We start from the raw sequence: 14,536 nt of genomic DNA, 5'->3' as shown, positions 1-14,536 counted from the left end.
TCAAGCTAAAGAAGATGCGGTTAGAACTAGCTTGATCCCTAATTCATTGCTCCTCAGTGTAGGGTTATGAATGCTGGGAAGGGGGACCAGGATAGCTTGAACTGTGACTTCTTTACCTTGAGAATGGAAATAGCTAACTCTTTTCTGATGTGTATTTTTAATAGATATTGTCCGTTTGACATCTAGTGAGGAAGGCAGAGTGACATGTCTCTTTTCTTCTCCGGGGAGCAGAGGGGAAGCCCTCTCTGCTCCCCGCTCCCAGCATATTGGGACTTCGTTTCCAAACCCTCGTTTGATGGGGTAGGGAGCTGACTTCAGGCTTGCTCCCTTATGAGTAGTGGGGCAAAGGAATAATCGGCTGAGTTCTGCTGCTTTTGACCTTTTAAACATAAAGCTACTGTGCTCCAGAGTGCCCAGTCCACCTAGTATTAAGATGAGACCAGCTGATTACATAGCAGTTCAGCGGTATAGTTTGTAGATGCTTGAGCATTCTTGCCTCTCTGTGATGCTCTGCATAACTGAAGGATTCAGTATAGGTATCATTTAAAGTTTGGTGCAGTAGCTTGAAAATGTACCGTGAAGCCATATTTCTAAATCATCCTGTTTGTTGAGAACTCTGCCTAAAATTTGCGGTATCCTGTGGATTTTTAATTATTTCATCACTTGTGAATTAGGATCTACTGAGGTCTTGAGGGTCACACCTCATTAGTTTCTCTCTCTGTCTCTCTCTCTTCTCTTTTGCTTTTATTGAAGCTTCCCCATCTCTAATATTCCCTGATTTTCCCTACTGACTCAGCCACCACCCTCATCTTGTTCTCTTTAAAAACAAAACAACAACACAACACTTTTTATGTTAATGCCCACAAAAGTGTGTTTATAACTTATGAGGGAGAAAAAGTTTATCTTCTCCTCCTGGATTTCCTAGTGATCCTATCTCCTGAGTGTCTGTATTGTTATTGTAAACCCTTCAAGCCCAAAACTGTCTTTCATTTTGTGCTAAACCGTTGTTAGTATTATGTAGATTCTTTATTATTTTATTAATGAAAAATACATGCCAGCTTGATCTTCTGTGTTATTTCCTCAGAGTATTTATTTATTGTTCTGCAGGTAGATGGAAAAGTCAGCATGAATGGCGAAACTTTCAATGGACTTGAAGAGAAGGATAAAGAATGTACAACAGTGATATTTGCTCCTTTACTAAGAAGATCTCCAAAGTTTGAAGGGGTGGCCGGAGCGGATGGATACCCGATGGAACTGAATCAGGACACCACTAGCATTGAGCTCAGTTTAAAGAGGCCTGCCACTCACACTGTGCACAGAGAGCTGACAGTAAGAATAAAAAAAACACACATCAGCTGTGTTTTCTCTGCATGTTTTCTGTTGCATAATGGATTTAAGCACTAGCTAATGGAAAGGCAAGGGGCTAAATTTGTTTTAATTCCAGGATCTTCCCAGGTCAGAAGCATTTATACTACTTAAGATTTAGTGTTTCTGCTTTAGGAAGGTAAAGGAACATTGCAGTTGGCTTTTGGTGTTGTATACCATGCAACTGATAAGTGTGCTTTAAATCAGCTGGCATGTTTCATTCTGTCCCATTGAGAGATTGACTGACTGTCCCAGCTATTGTGCAAATTTATTCAGCTCTTTTACTGATGTTAGCTGATTAGATCAGCAACATAATTAGTGTGCGTGAGCCATTATAATTAGTTGCAGTTCTCCAGATTCAAACAAGAGGATGTTAATGTTTGGCAATTTTTGCATTCAGATAGTCTCTATTCCTTTATCAAAAAGGGGATAAATTATTGAAATACATTGGGTCACTTTGCTTCCCAACCACCTAAACAAAGAAACCAACTGTAACTTTTCATCTCTATTGCTATTTTGAGGGGCAGGGCAGAAAACAATGGGAGCATATCACAACAGGTCTCTAGATGCTGCACAATGTAAAAAAACAAAATAAAGCAAGGACTATACTACATAAAAAGCACAAAAAACGAGTGTAAACATATTGGGGGTTGGGAGAATCTGACCTTTCTCACCATGTACCAAAGATACAAAATCAAGAACACCACAAAAATAACAAAAGCTTGGAATGGTGCTGTGCTACTTTTTCCTAAACTTTGTGGTATTAGCCAGATCCACTATGCTGGGGATGGGGTTTTGATTCATCCCACCTCCCTGGGATGGGAAAGTCTGCGTCATCCCTGCTTGCATTCTTGGCAATGGACCCTCTTCTCCTAATGCTGGTTCTGAACCCAACCATGAGGTCAGGAACAAGTGTGGGAAGCCAGATTATGTCAGGAGCACAGACCTGGGTTTGTCAGAAGGAGATGGTTTGAAGCCATCTTCAAGAGTGGTGATAACAGGAAGGCAGGCTGGTGGCAGAGTGAAGGTTGGTTGGGGAGTGATAGTGAATTGTGGACCTACCTGGGGATGAGGATTACCACTGTCCTTAGAGAGGTTGAGGTGAGAATGTTTGACAGACATAGGGGCCTCATTTTATTGGCGGGAGCAGCAGCTGAAAGGGAGTTAAAGGTACAGTTATAGTCAGAAGAGTAATTATGTGAATAATGGCACCTGCTCCTGTTAGCACTGCAAGACCAATATAGCTATGGAAGAGTGAGCTGGATACTATTCTGCCTTGGTCTTCACCTCCTACAGCGATGAAGGTGATATCATATAAGTGTCTAAATTGATGTAGCTTGAAATTTTCTGTCTATTCGGCTTCTGTTTGCAGAATTGTATTGCGGTGATGATGATGATATAGAAGGCAGAACACAGCTTGAATTTTCAGATACAAGGTTGAGTTTGCAGCACTGACATTTACAAAATAACTTTTTGGTTTGTAAACTGAGTAAACATATGAGTCTTTGCAACAGAATAAATATGTGCCCGCACAATGCCATTTTTAGTTTCTTCTCAGTAAAGGTTTTGTAATTTCAGATTCATGATTGAATCAGCAATGTAATTAGATGGTATAAACCATTATAATTAGTGTTAGCTTTCCAGCTTCAAACAAAAGAATGTTAGTATTCTGGAGTGTTGTGTGTTGTTTGGCATTTTTAGTTTTCAGAAATTCCCTGCTCTATTGCATAGCTATAATTGTAATAGGTAATTAGATGCAGTGGGATCTGATGACTAGATATATCATTTCTGATGTCAGTCAATTATAACAAGAACACCAGGTCTGTGTGGGGCACAGTGGTAAATTAAGGTCTAAAATCACTGTCTGAATAGTCTAAGTAACAGCTGAGAGGTATGAGGTCTGCTCTTTCAAGATTATGCAGCTTGGTTATGCATGTCCAAGAGAGAAGTACCTTCAGTCAGTGTTTGCATACAGATGCTTTTGTTTTAATTTGCTTCCTTGTCTTGCTAACTTTGGACTAGACTGAAATGGTGCTTTTCATTTTTGTATTGCAGATTTGCTGAAAAAGAGTCGAGGGGGAGAGAGCAGACCTTTAGAATTTCTTATGGCCAGTGAAGCTAATAGATGAAAGGGAAGGGATCTATAGAGAATTACCAAAATGGCCTCCAAGATAAAAATTCACTCCTAAATAATGACACGATACATTATAATCCATTACCACATAGAAACAAATGAAAATAAAATATTATAAGAGCAGAATCTACTAGCTTCACAATTCTTAAGGTTGAGGAAACTCTTCTGAGAGGAGAATCTATTTTCAGGGACTACTAACATCATGAAAAAACTTCCTTCGGGTCTGAAACTTGATTTAAAAGATTTAATTCTGCTATTGTTGGCTTTTTATATAGTTTTAACAATTTGATTTAGCAGTTTATGAATCAGAAGGTTTACAAAAATTGGCAATTTCTGTTTTTTGGTTTTTTGCCTGGTCAGTTCCAATAACTAAAACTTTTGAGATGCTATTACCAGGTTTTAATTAAATCAATTTTCTTATTGTCCAGAAAAATGCACTTTTAAAATAATTGCTTGTCTACTACACTTTATAGAGATGGAAGAAATTAGAGAGAAAATAATAAAACCTAACACTTGCATTTCCATTTTCAAAGTGCTTTATAAACTTTAACTAATTTATTCAAATAAAACTTTTTTGTGATAAAGTATCTTCATTTTGTGAGTGAGACTATTGAGGTTGAGGAAGTTAAATGGCTTAGCTAAAATATCAGAAGGTGGCAGAATATCAAAACCTGGATTCAAATTTGGATTTTTTTGGGGGGGTTTAATTCTGTTTAGACAAATAGATTATGTTTTCCCCTTCTAAATCACAAGTGGTCTAGGAAAGAGACCTGGGGGAAAGGTTTCATGAGACCTGATATGAAGGACAGACAGCGTGTGGCAACTGCAAAGAAAATAAATAAGATGCTTTGATAGGTAACCTGGGGAATTTGGTTTTAAATGGAGGTAATAATGATTCCTCTGTACTACGCCCTTATCAGACCTTATTTGGAATGTTCTCTATATTATTAATCACTGATCTTAAAGGATGGTGTCCAAAGGTTAGAAAGTGGCCAGAGCAAGGCAACAAGACTAGTTTGAGAATGTGGAGGGAATATTGTGTGAGGAAAGGAACTAAATAAATTGAACTTGGGGAAAAAAAGATGGCAGGAGACTTGTTTGTTATTTAGGGTTGAGGAAACAGAGGGCTTACGTTTACATGTTCTAATCCTACTATACATCTTTCATAACCCAAATATTTCTTTGTTCCTGTTTCTATTGCCACCAGGACTGGAATAAGGCATGAGCATGAGAGGTCTGTTCCTAGGACCTTAGCTCATGGAGTCATATGATCACATCAGAATCTCATCTTTCATATGACTCCCCTTTCCTCCCCCTCCCCCACCATCCTCTTGGTCATGGAGAAAGTTTGAAAACATGAACCAAGTGTAATTCAATGCAGTGATGTCTGCCTGAGTCTGCAGACAGCCTGAAATAATAGCCCCTAAAAGGGGTGAACTGCCCTATGCATCTCAGTAGGATGAGGTAGCCTCCCACATCGCAAAATAGGATGAGGTAGCCTCCCACATCACGCCAGAAAAGGACTGTGGGAGAGTGGCCAGAGAAGAGTCTAATATGCTTAGCTCATGCACCAAAGAGACATTGCAGCTGATGAGCTAAGTACTGAGTGTTATCCCCCTCCACCTGTCCCCCGCACATGCACTTTGCACCGTCTTCTCGGGAGAAAGAAGAGTCTTCTGCTGCTCCTGAAGGAAGGGGGGTATCCCTGCTGCTCTTCCTGGGGGGGAAAAGAGGGTCCCGTGCTGCAGTCTCTACCACCAACATGTCAAGTAGAGGGCAGGGATGGAGCCACATGGGACCCCAGGTCATATTCCTAGCGCATAGATTGCCTTAATGTGGTCTGATTGACACTACCTGGCTAACTTACAGTGAACACTAGCAAAAGGAGCTACTAGATGTTTCTGACAGCACAACTTGTGTGTATGTAGAGGGAAGTGGCACAGGGAATAGGATGGGAAATCAAAATGGTGTTAATAGAGATTGTCAAGATTTATATTTAAAATGAGTATAAAGCACAGCTGAAGCACAGGTGTTTTCATGGTAGAGAAGACTACGGCCTGGATTTCTGTGATAAAGTAGTAACAAAGCATGGATCTGCAAGTATGTGTAGGCTCAAGGTTTTGTAAGACTCCTTTCTAACTAATTAATGGTGGTTCTGGAATGCCAAGGCAGCAGTTCACCCACTTCTACTCCTTGTAGAAGATGACTGGTGTGGTATATAGTTCCCAAAAATAAGGGGAGCCACTTTCTGTGTGCCTGATTCAGCACAATATGTACTTAGTTTCTGCACTCTCAAAATGAATTGTGGTCCCCTTATTTGATGTCTGGCCCTAATGCACATTGAAATACGGGAGGAAAGAGAGGCAGAAAAGTAGGCAAGAGGAGGTGGTAGACTGGGGAAAGAAAGAGTTCTCTGGATTTTTCCTGGGAAAAATTTTCAAGTATATCAAATCAAGCATATTTTTTAAGCATTGAAATTATTCTATTCTCTTGCCTTCCACTGCTTTTCTTGTTTTTTGTTTTGTTTTGTTTTTGTTTTTACTTTCGGTTGAGTGATTTAGGGCTTTTGGTCTATTTCTGCCACTTCCCAAGCTTTGAATAAGGAAACATTTTTTGCTGGAGGCAGCACTTCTATCTGCCAACAATAGGTGCTGTTTCTAGTGGGATGGGTTTTCTCTCATCTTCTTACTCTCCCAAGGTCCTTGTTTGCTTTTCTCTCAATTGTCAGTTTCAGTCACCTCCTCTGCTTGTGTTTTTTGTTATGTTCCATGTTATCTTTGGCCTCTCTCCCCTTTTCCCTTCTTCTTATTGCTCCCCTGGTGTTTGTGTTCACTTGTCAAATAGACTAGTCCTGTCTTCAATTTGCCTAGAATGTTTTCCTTTGATGCACCATAGTGTTGTGCTAAAGCATATCAGGTGGCCAAAGGCATCATTTACAATAGAGGAAAATGCTCTGCTTTCAATATGCCGCTTTCTTGCCCGAACATGCAGAAGAGTTTAGTCAAGCTGCACCATATCATAGACTAATACGATCTTGTCTTCATGTGTTTTTAGAGGCATGGGGGTCCCTTTATGAGCTTTCCATTCATGTCCTGGCTCAGATCCAGGCATCATTCCAACAAAATAATTGAGAGGGAATAAGAGAGACATACACGGTACTGGTAACAACCTGCAATGGGAGAATTATTTGGGGTGTACATGGCCATTGCCTAGACATTTTTGTAGATGCCTAAAATTACGGCGCCAGTCCTGGCAGCCATTGGAAAGGAATGGGTCTCCTGCACCAGAAGTATACGAGAGAGAAATATTTCTAGGCATGTATGTTTGTGTCTGGTATATATGTGAAATTGTTAGGCAGATCTCTATTCCTTAAATCTGAACACATCTTTCTCCAATTAGTATTGAAAGTGCTAGTAATTCTGTAGTCTAGTTATGCAGCTAGCTGATATCTTTACTAGCCTGTTATCCAGCTGAAGATCTTAAAATGCTCTATAAACATGAATAAAGTAAGCCTCAAAACATGCCTGTGAGGAATAGTATGTATGGCATAGCTCTAATTTATAGCTGGAGAAACTGAAGCAGAGGCCCAAAGATTAACTAGCCCAAGATCACATGGTGTGTCAGTGGCAATGCCAGGAATAGAACCAGGATCTCCTGACTCCAAGTCCCAGGCTTTAGCCATTATTAGTTCAAGGTTCCTCTCCATTATTAATGGTAGTTGTGCACGTAAATCCTCGCACATAGTGAGAATTGTAGCTTTAGTTCTTAACATTAAAAATTAGAGAAGGCCCAAAAATACCATACATTTTTAATTTTAAAATTAATCCCATTTCATTAAAATCCATATGAATTTAATCTGTCTGTAAGTGACATCATTGTCTTTAAACTGCCCTCTTCTGTGGCTATCTAAGAATAGTTAACTTGCATGTTGCTCTATTTGAGGTTGTGACGTAAAGAGCTAGAAAAAAAATTCCAGATCTAAACAGCAAACAAAAAAAAATTTACTGCCACTCCCAAAGGTATTCTGTTAGTTTCCCCTCCGTTTGTGTGGCACAAAGTAAACAGTTTTTCCATCCAAGTAACACTCATTCTCTCTTTACAAAAATGAAATTGTTGAGCCCCGTTTAAGGAGAGATAGTGAATTATTAGACTAACTTCTGGAGATAGAGTTGAATTCTGACTTGTACATATGTGGAGATAGGATGGGACCAGAAATCCTCTTTGTGACTCATCATGAAAAGCACATGCAGAATTTGCACAACTCTGCAGAACTGACAGCTGTTATTCAGATCACATCTCTCCAGCTGATGGTGTCCCCTAAGATTTTTCTGTGTGATTTGGAAGAAGAAATGCCTGTGTTTGGCTTTCATTGGTGGTTTCCCATCCAATGACTGACCCTGGGTTGTAATATGACTTGATTACAACACTTGGTGGCTGCGAGCAAAAGAAGCTCAGGATTTAGAAAAGCAGGGATGTCGCAGCAGTGCTATGGCAATGGTGCTGAACTGTCATGGCATGCAAGGCACCTACCTACGTTAGACCCTGCTCATGTCATTGTTTCCTGCTCAATTTCATTAGTACTATGAAAGCTTTGTTTTGATTAAAATACTACAATGTATGTATTTTTACGATGTGTTTTAAGGTTTGACAAAGCTGTTATAATACTGCAGTCATAGTAGGATAAAAGCATTTGAGCTGATACTAGCTTTTTTGCTATTGAGATCCTCTGCGGCTAACTCATTCTTTTACAGAGTTCAATTTTCAGTAAAACCCATTGCTTTTTAATACTCCTGGATATTCCTTTTGAATATCTCTGCATTCTTGTTGGCTCCAGCCAGCTTGTTTTGCTGCATTTCATTGAATTTGCAATATTAATATTTTAATTGCCATTGTGCACTAGCAGGAGTAAGTTAATATGTAATTTGAGTTAATTTATATTAGGAATAAATAAAACTGTACTATAACTTTTTTTTGGTTTGGGATTCTCCCAGTAGCTTAGTCAACTCAATAAGATTCTTTCCTATATCTGGTTATGTAAGCTCTGTGGGTTTGTATGTTTTTTACTCTCTTACAAACAAAGGTTTCTGCCATGGGGGTAGGTGATATGGTTAGTTGTTGCTGATCACAGATAAAAGCATACATGGGTTGAAATCTTTGTTAGCCAGATAGTAGTCCTGTCTGTCACAAAGAGAAAAGGAATTAGTTTATTTTAGTCATAAATGGATATTTATTAACCAGTTGCTCAATTCTCTTCGTGAAATGTATGACTTGGTTAAGCAGGACTGAGGAGTTGGCTAATTCATACTATGACTAGCTCGTTCACAACTGCAAATTAAACTAAAATATAAAATAGCTTTTCAGCCTCACACACAACTTTTTAACGCAAGGGTGACTAACTTTAATTACTGTACTGTTTTAACTACTGTTTAACTATATGTACACACAAACATAGTGTAAAAACACCATAACTTGCTGAATGAAATTCACCAGCCTCTGAGAACTGTGCTGGGACAGAATCATCATTCCAGTGCACAGGTAGGGTCTAGAGATGCAGCATGGGCCAGCTACAGAGGCTGGTAGAGTCAGCCCCTCTATGCCTCCTCTAGGAGGGGTTTTTTGTCACTGGCTTGGAATAAATACTTGCCCAGTGGCCTCTCTTCCTGTGCATCTACAGTGACTCCTTTCTGTGCTGACCTATTCAGGGCCTACTTTGAGGCCATCCTGCATGGCAATTTTGCCTACCCACACTTGACTAAAGTTGAGCGTAAGTGGTGCAGAGAACATTGCCTAGATGGTACCCATTGCAAGATAAATGAAAACCATATCTTACTTGAGAACTAGTTATACATTTTCACATGCAGGTCAAAATACATTGTATAGAATATTTCTTTAGATACAGTGGAATATATTGGCATATTTTAAGATTGCTTCAGTTTCATACATAGTGACAATATGGAATGGCTTATGATGAAAATATGTTTGTCATATGTCTGAAATGTGGCATAATATACAGCATAAAGGGAGGGACATTAGTTGTATTAATAATTCAAGAATTTCTAATACAAGATGCAATGTCCATGTGAACAAAATACAGTAACATAATAGTGAAATACCTTATTATTTAGCATCATACAGAATGTCAGAAATACAGGGTTTCTTTCCAGTGAACTCGACTAGTAGTATGTATATTCTTTTTTTCTAAAACACTTTTCAATTTGCAGTATTATTTAGCTTGATGTTGCAGATATTTCATTGTTCAGCATCTGAAGAGAATTAAGTCTCACAAGCATGAACAGATGACATCAGCTGAACACCATTACAAGTTAGTTTCTCTGCACCACATAGTTCTTTTCTCCATTTTTAAAGAGTTGCAATAAATAGTGTCTTTGTCAATACCATTGCTCAGAATGAAGAAATCTCCTCTGTCACCAATGCAATCTGTTTCTTTCTTGAATGCAAATATTATAGGTGGAACTGGCAATGACTCTTATGGTTGTCTAACACTTTCCATAATAAGACCCTGTTTTCAGCTGTTTATAACTTTGCCAAGTTTAACCGTTCACATTGAAATTTTCCGTGCTGGGTGCCTGCTTCAGGCTGAAATTATTTTGCAAAGCTTCAGTTAAAGCAGTTCAGCAGTTTCCAAGAGTGAGGCTAGGGGGAAAATATATTCTTTTAATATTAGCAAAACAATTTTAATGAGAGTTTCACTGTGAACCTCATGTTTGGGGCACTCGGGTCAGAGGTGGCCTGTTGCTTTCCCCATGAAAATCCATCCAAATTTGCCAAATTATAAACTGCTGAAAATCGCTGTTTCCATATGCTCATAGAGGTTTGTTAGAGGCTGGCAGTAAAATTCTCCAAATACTTTCTCCACTGAGCATGTTCCACTCCCACAGAGTTGACTGAGCATGCTTTAGCATTGGGCTGAGGATGGGCTTTTCCTTCAATTGCTCTTCCTTGCTGCTATGATGCTAGGAGCCAGAACTTTGCTCCCAGTGCCCCCAGCACACAGGCAGGGTGGAGGAGGAGAAAGTTTCCTGCCTCAAATGCAAAGAATCCAGGGACAGGCTTGGGGAGAGCGATATGTGAAGAGTGAACAGACACATGTTGGAGACAGGAGCGCTGGGGGAACTGGGAAGGCTGGAGGAAGTGCAGACTGGGGCACAGTGGCAAAAAGTGTGTAAAGGATAGAGCAGTCTTCCCCACACAACCTGAAATAGACCCATGATTCCTGAGTCCCAGCATTACTCAGCTGTCTGCAAATAGCTGTGAAACCCACCGGCAAAATGTGTCCTCATCCTTCTCTGAGTGATTGGTCCACATAGAAGATAACAGTCTACTACTGCCAGATATTCCATTAGCTCAAGTGGGAGAGGCCTCTGTAGTGGATCTAAAGCTTTTACTCTGCTGATGCAGGGGTCAGTGGCCATGGACTCATAGGGATCCTCTGGGATCTGCCAACTAGGCACAGCTTTTGTGAGGGAGGAGGGATGCAAACCCTGCCCCATAAGAGCACAATGTAGAGGGATCATTGAGAGGGAATCTCATGAGGTTTCCTCTTGTGGATTTTGATTGGGAATGGGGAAAAATCTGGGTCCATAATAGACAAATAATCTTGTAAAGTACATTTTTTAAAAGAGCATCTTATCTTTTTGTTCTACTGAATGTCTCTATGTATTGTTTATTACATACTATAAATATTGCACAGATGTATAATCAATATATTGCCGTTTTTCTTGCCCCATGTAGTGGGGAAATTAAATATATTTATATATAAAGTAGAAGCATGTTAAATAATGTAGCTGTGTCGCTGTTGTTCTTTTGACAGTTTGGGTTTGTTCCTGCAATGAGATTTGCCCTAGTTTAGGAAGTTGTCGTTTGCAGTAATTAGGATTAATGGCTTGATATGGTCTTATCATATTTGTCAATCCTCTCTTAATAATGTGCCAAGTGCTTCATGCTTTTTGATGATAGCCATCTGAAGTTTCATTTAGACAAATACAGTATTTGTGCAGCATTAGGATAAGGGAAATACTTCATTTGTTTTGCCAATGTTTATACCCAGAGAGTTTTGCAGATTCATTAATAAATTCATCAGATGAGCTACAGGTTATTCCATAGAGTCGAATGTATAGTCCACTCCAACTAACTCAACTCTAGATATTTTCCATTTTTTGTTTTTTACAGATTGCTCCAAGGCCATTATCAACAGTAGTGGATGTAGGGGGTGACCAGATGAGATGAAGAAAATATCAGGACACTGGGGGCAGGGCAAAAAAAAAAAAGCTGAGTGCTGCCAGCCGGCTGAGAACAACAACAACAACAACAAAAGCCGAGTGTTGCCAGCCGAGAGCAAAAATAAATAAATAAATAAATAAAAAGCTGGTGCAAAATATCGGGACAAAAATTGCTTCCCAACCAGAGATCGGTCGGGACACGGGACAAACAGCTCAAAATTGGGACGATCCCGATTTTATCGGGACGTCTGGTCACCCTAGTGAGCATTTAGAAGATATGTGGTTAGCAGAGGAAATTAAGGCTAAGTACTGTAACTCAAAAATAGTCCATGCTGTTCATAAACTCGCTCTTCAACATTACAAAGAGGAAGCCAAAACACAAAATGGAAATGACTGAAACTGTATTTTTGCTCTAGCCATTTTATTTCAATGAAATTGTTCTCTGCAGGCCTCCTTCACTGAAGAAGCTAAACCAGCCAACCAAAAAGATGAAACTGATTCTGGAAGGCCAGAAATGATGAATTCGGGGTTTGCTTCACCAGGTTTGTTGCTGCAAAACTGCTTTAGCCTGGTGATATTCTCCTACAAATCCATTGTGTTGTGGATTTTTCTCTTCCTCCCTGCTAAATGCTCAAGAAGAGTGCATTCACAGTGACATCTAGAGGTTTCAGGAGAAAATGCTGAGCTTGTATTTGTCCTGAAATGGTATAATTACGGTACATTGTTTTCAAATCTATCTGATGACTATTATGTCCATTTTGTAACTTACATGTCTTTATATGAATAACTCTAGATTAAAGTGCAGCATGCCCAGAACGTACTAAAAGTAGAAACTAGTGATAATGCAATAATGGTTTCGGTTCAAGAAATGATATTTTTTTCAATACATAGAGTTTAAGGCCAGAAGGGACTACTATATCATCTAGTCTGACCTTCTGTATCTCACCAGCCACCAACACCACTTGCACACTAAGTTCAACAACTGAACTGAGACCAAAGTATTACACCCCACAGGAGGTTAGGCTATACATTGAAGGAAGGGGGGGAAATATATCAAGAGGCAATTCAAGCCAATCTTTCTAAGGGTTCATAAATATATATGTATGGCATCAATAACATTGCACTCACCCTTGAAGTTCTATTTTAAGGCTTTTCATATGGTTCCTGGTCAGACTGTTATAAAATTGATTTTCTCAACTAGTTGTAAAGTTATGATGCTATTTTTCCCTAATAGCAATGTTGCTAAAAAGCAATTTACATTCCAACATATCTTTTGTTTACTGCTTATTCATAATAAGATCATGTTAACTTATTTTTCAATTTCTAAAATGTGCCGATCACCATTTATCTTGGTGCAGGTACATACAAACAATATGAGGTAGATATTTCAGTAAATGACATACTTGCCTGTAGTAAGAGTATAAATATACCCCTCCCATCCTTCAGGTAAAAGCATGACTAACCATTGGAGCTTTTCAGCACATCCTGAAGGTTAACCAATTTGAGCTCCATCATCTCAATGAAAGAAGCACATTCTGCCCTCCATTGAAAACCCTCTGCCTCCAAGTCCTAGCTGTTCAAATGCAGAGACTATTAACGAGGACTCATAAGCTGATCTCAGCTGCTTTGGTGGTGCACAGGGAGGGGAAAAAGAGAGCCCAGACTTTCAGGTAGATAAATCCCAGTCAAGGTTAATATCAACATCTTGAATTGCACCTGGCAGCCAATGCAGTGCATTAGTGTAACATACCAGTGATTGAACAATTGGAAGGCCAAATTCTGCACCAGTTGAAGTTTCCAAGTTGTCTCCAATGGTAGCTCAGTGAAGTGCATTTTATTAATGATCTAATCTGGAGGTAACAAAGGCTAAAGGTAACTGTGCCAAGATCAATATCTGAGAGAAATGGTCATACTAAGTGTAGGTGAAAAGAGTACTTTTGCCCCTCCCTTAAATCCCTTTGGACTTCAGGAGTAACTGGGGATCCAGAGGTATCCCCTAAATTGTGTACAGTAGATTCTCAGAATTATGACCAGATCGGCCAACCGCACACCTCATTTGGAACTGGAAGTATGCAATCAGCCAGCAGCAGAGACAAAAAAAGGGAAATACAGTACTGTGTTAAACATAAACTACTTTAAAAAGGGGGGAAGTTAAATCTTTTTTTTTTTTTTTTTTTTTTTTGACAAGGTAAGGAAACTTTCATTTCAATTAAGATAGTTAAAAGCACCATTTTTCTTCTGCATAGTAAAGTTTCAGAGCTGTATTAAGCTAATGTTCAGATGTAAATTTTGAAACAACAACCATAACGTTTTGTTCAGAGTTAAAAACATTTCAGAGTTATGAACAACCTCCATTCCCAAAGAGTTCGTAACTCTGTGGTTCTACTGTACCTTTCTGAAGGATGTACAAGCCTCCCCCTGCCAGTCTGTATAGCTCTTTTCCCGAAACAGCCAGCATCATCTCTGTTTTATGTGAACTGAGGCTCAGTCATCCATCTCTCTGTCTCAGCCAGGCTCTAGGAAAGCAAAGACAGTGCACTTTCTTGTTTTAGTGAAAAAAAATAGGTAAATCTGAGGTGCTATCCACTATTGATAATGAGACAGTTTGAGCTGCAATATCCTCATTTGAGTACAGACCTAATGTCTGTTTCTTTGAGAGAATAAGTTCTGCTTACTCTGAGGGATGTTTTCAGCACAGATCATCAAGTTTCCAACCCCATTCCACAGTCACTCTGATTTTATTTTATCCCTCTCTTTCCCCCCAAAAAAGCATTCTTAAAATTTGCAATTCTTACAT

General features: G+C 39.3%; 1 protein-coding gene across 15 annotated transcripts in view; it reads left to right on the top strand.

The window, feature by feature from the left end:
- LIMCH1 (LIM and calponin homology domains 1) overlaps positions 1–14,536 on the top strand; it is a 311,947-nt gene that overhangs the window by 247,985 nt on the left and 49,426 nt on the right. For all 15 annotated transcript variants that reach the window (XM_034771939.1, XM_034771942.1, XM_034771938.1 and 12 more), the window contains 2 exons: positions 1,108–1,329; positions 12,188–12,281. In XM_034771939.1, the coding sequence (XP_034627830.1) occupies positions 1,108–1,329; positions 12,188–12,281 (316 nt within the window). The remainder of the gene's footprint in view (positions 1–1,107; positions 1,330–12,187; positions 12,282–14,536) is intronic.

This window comes from Trachemys scripta, chromosome 5 (assembly GCF_013100865.1).
Source record: "Trachemys scripta elegans isolate TJP31775 chromosome 5, CAS_Tse_1.0, whole genome shotgun sequence".
NCBI classification, from domain to species: Eukaryota; Metazoa; Chordata; order Testudines; family Emydidae; genus Trachemys; species Trachemys scripta.
Note: the sequence above shows the minus strand (reverse complement) of the source record. Positions and strands in the feature narration are given on the sequence as shown.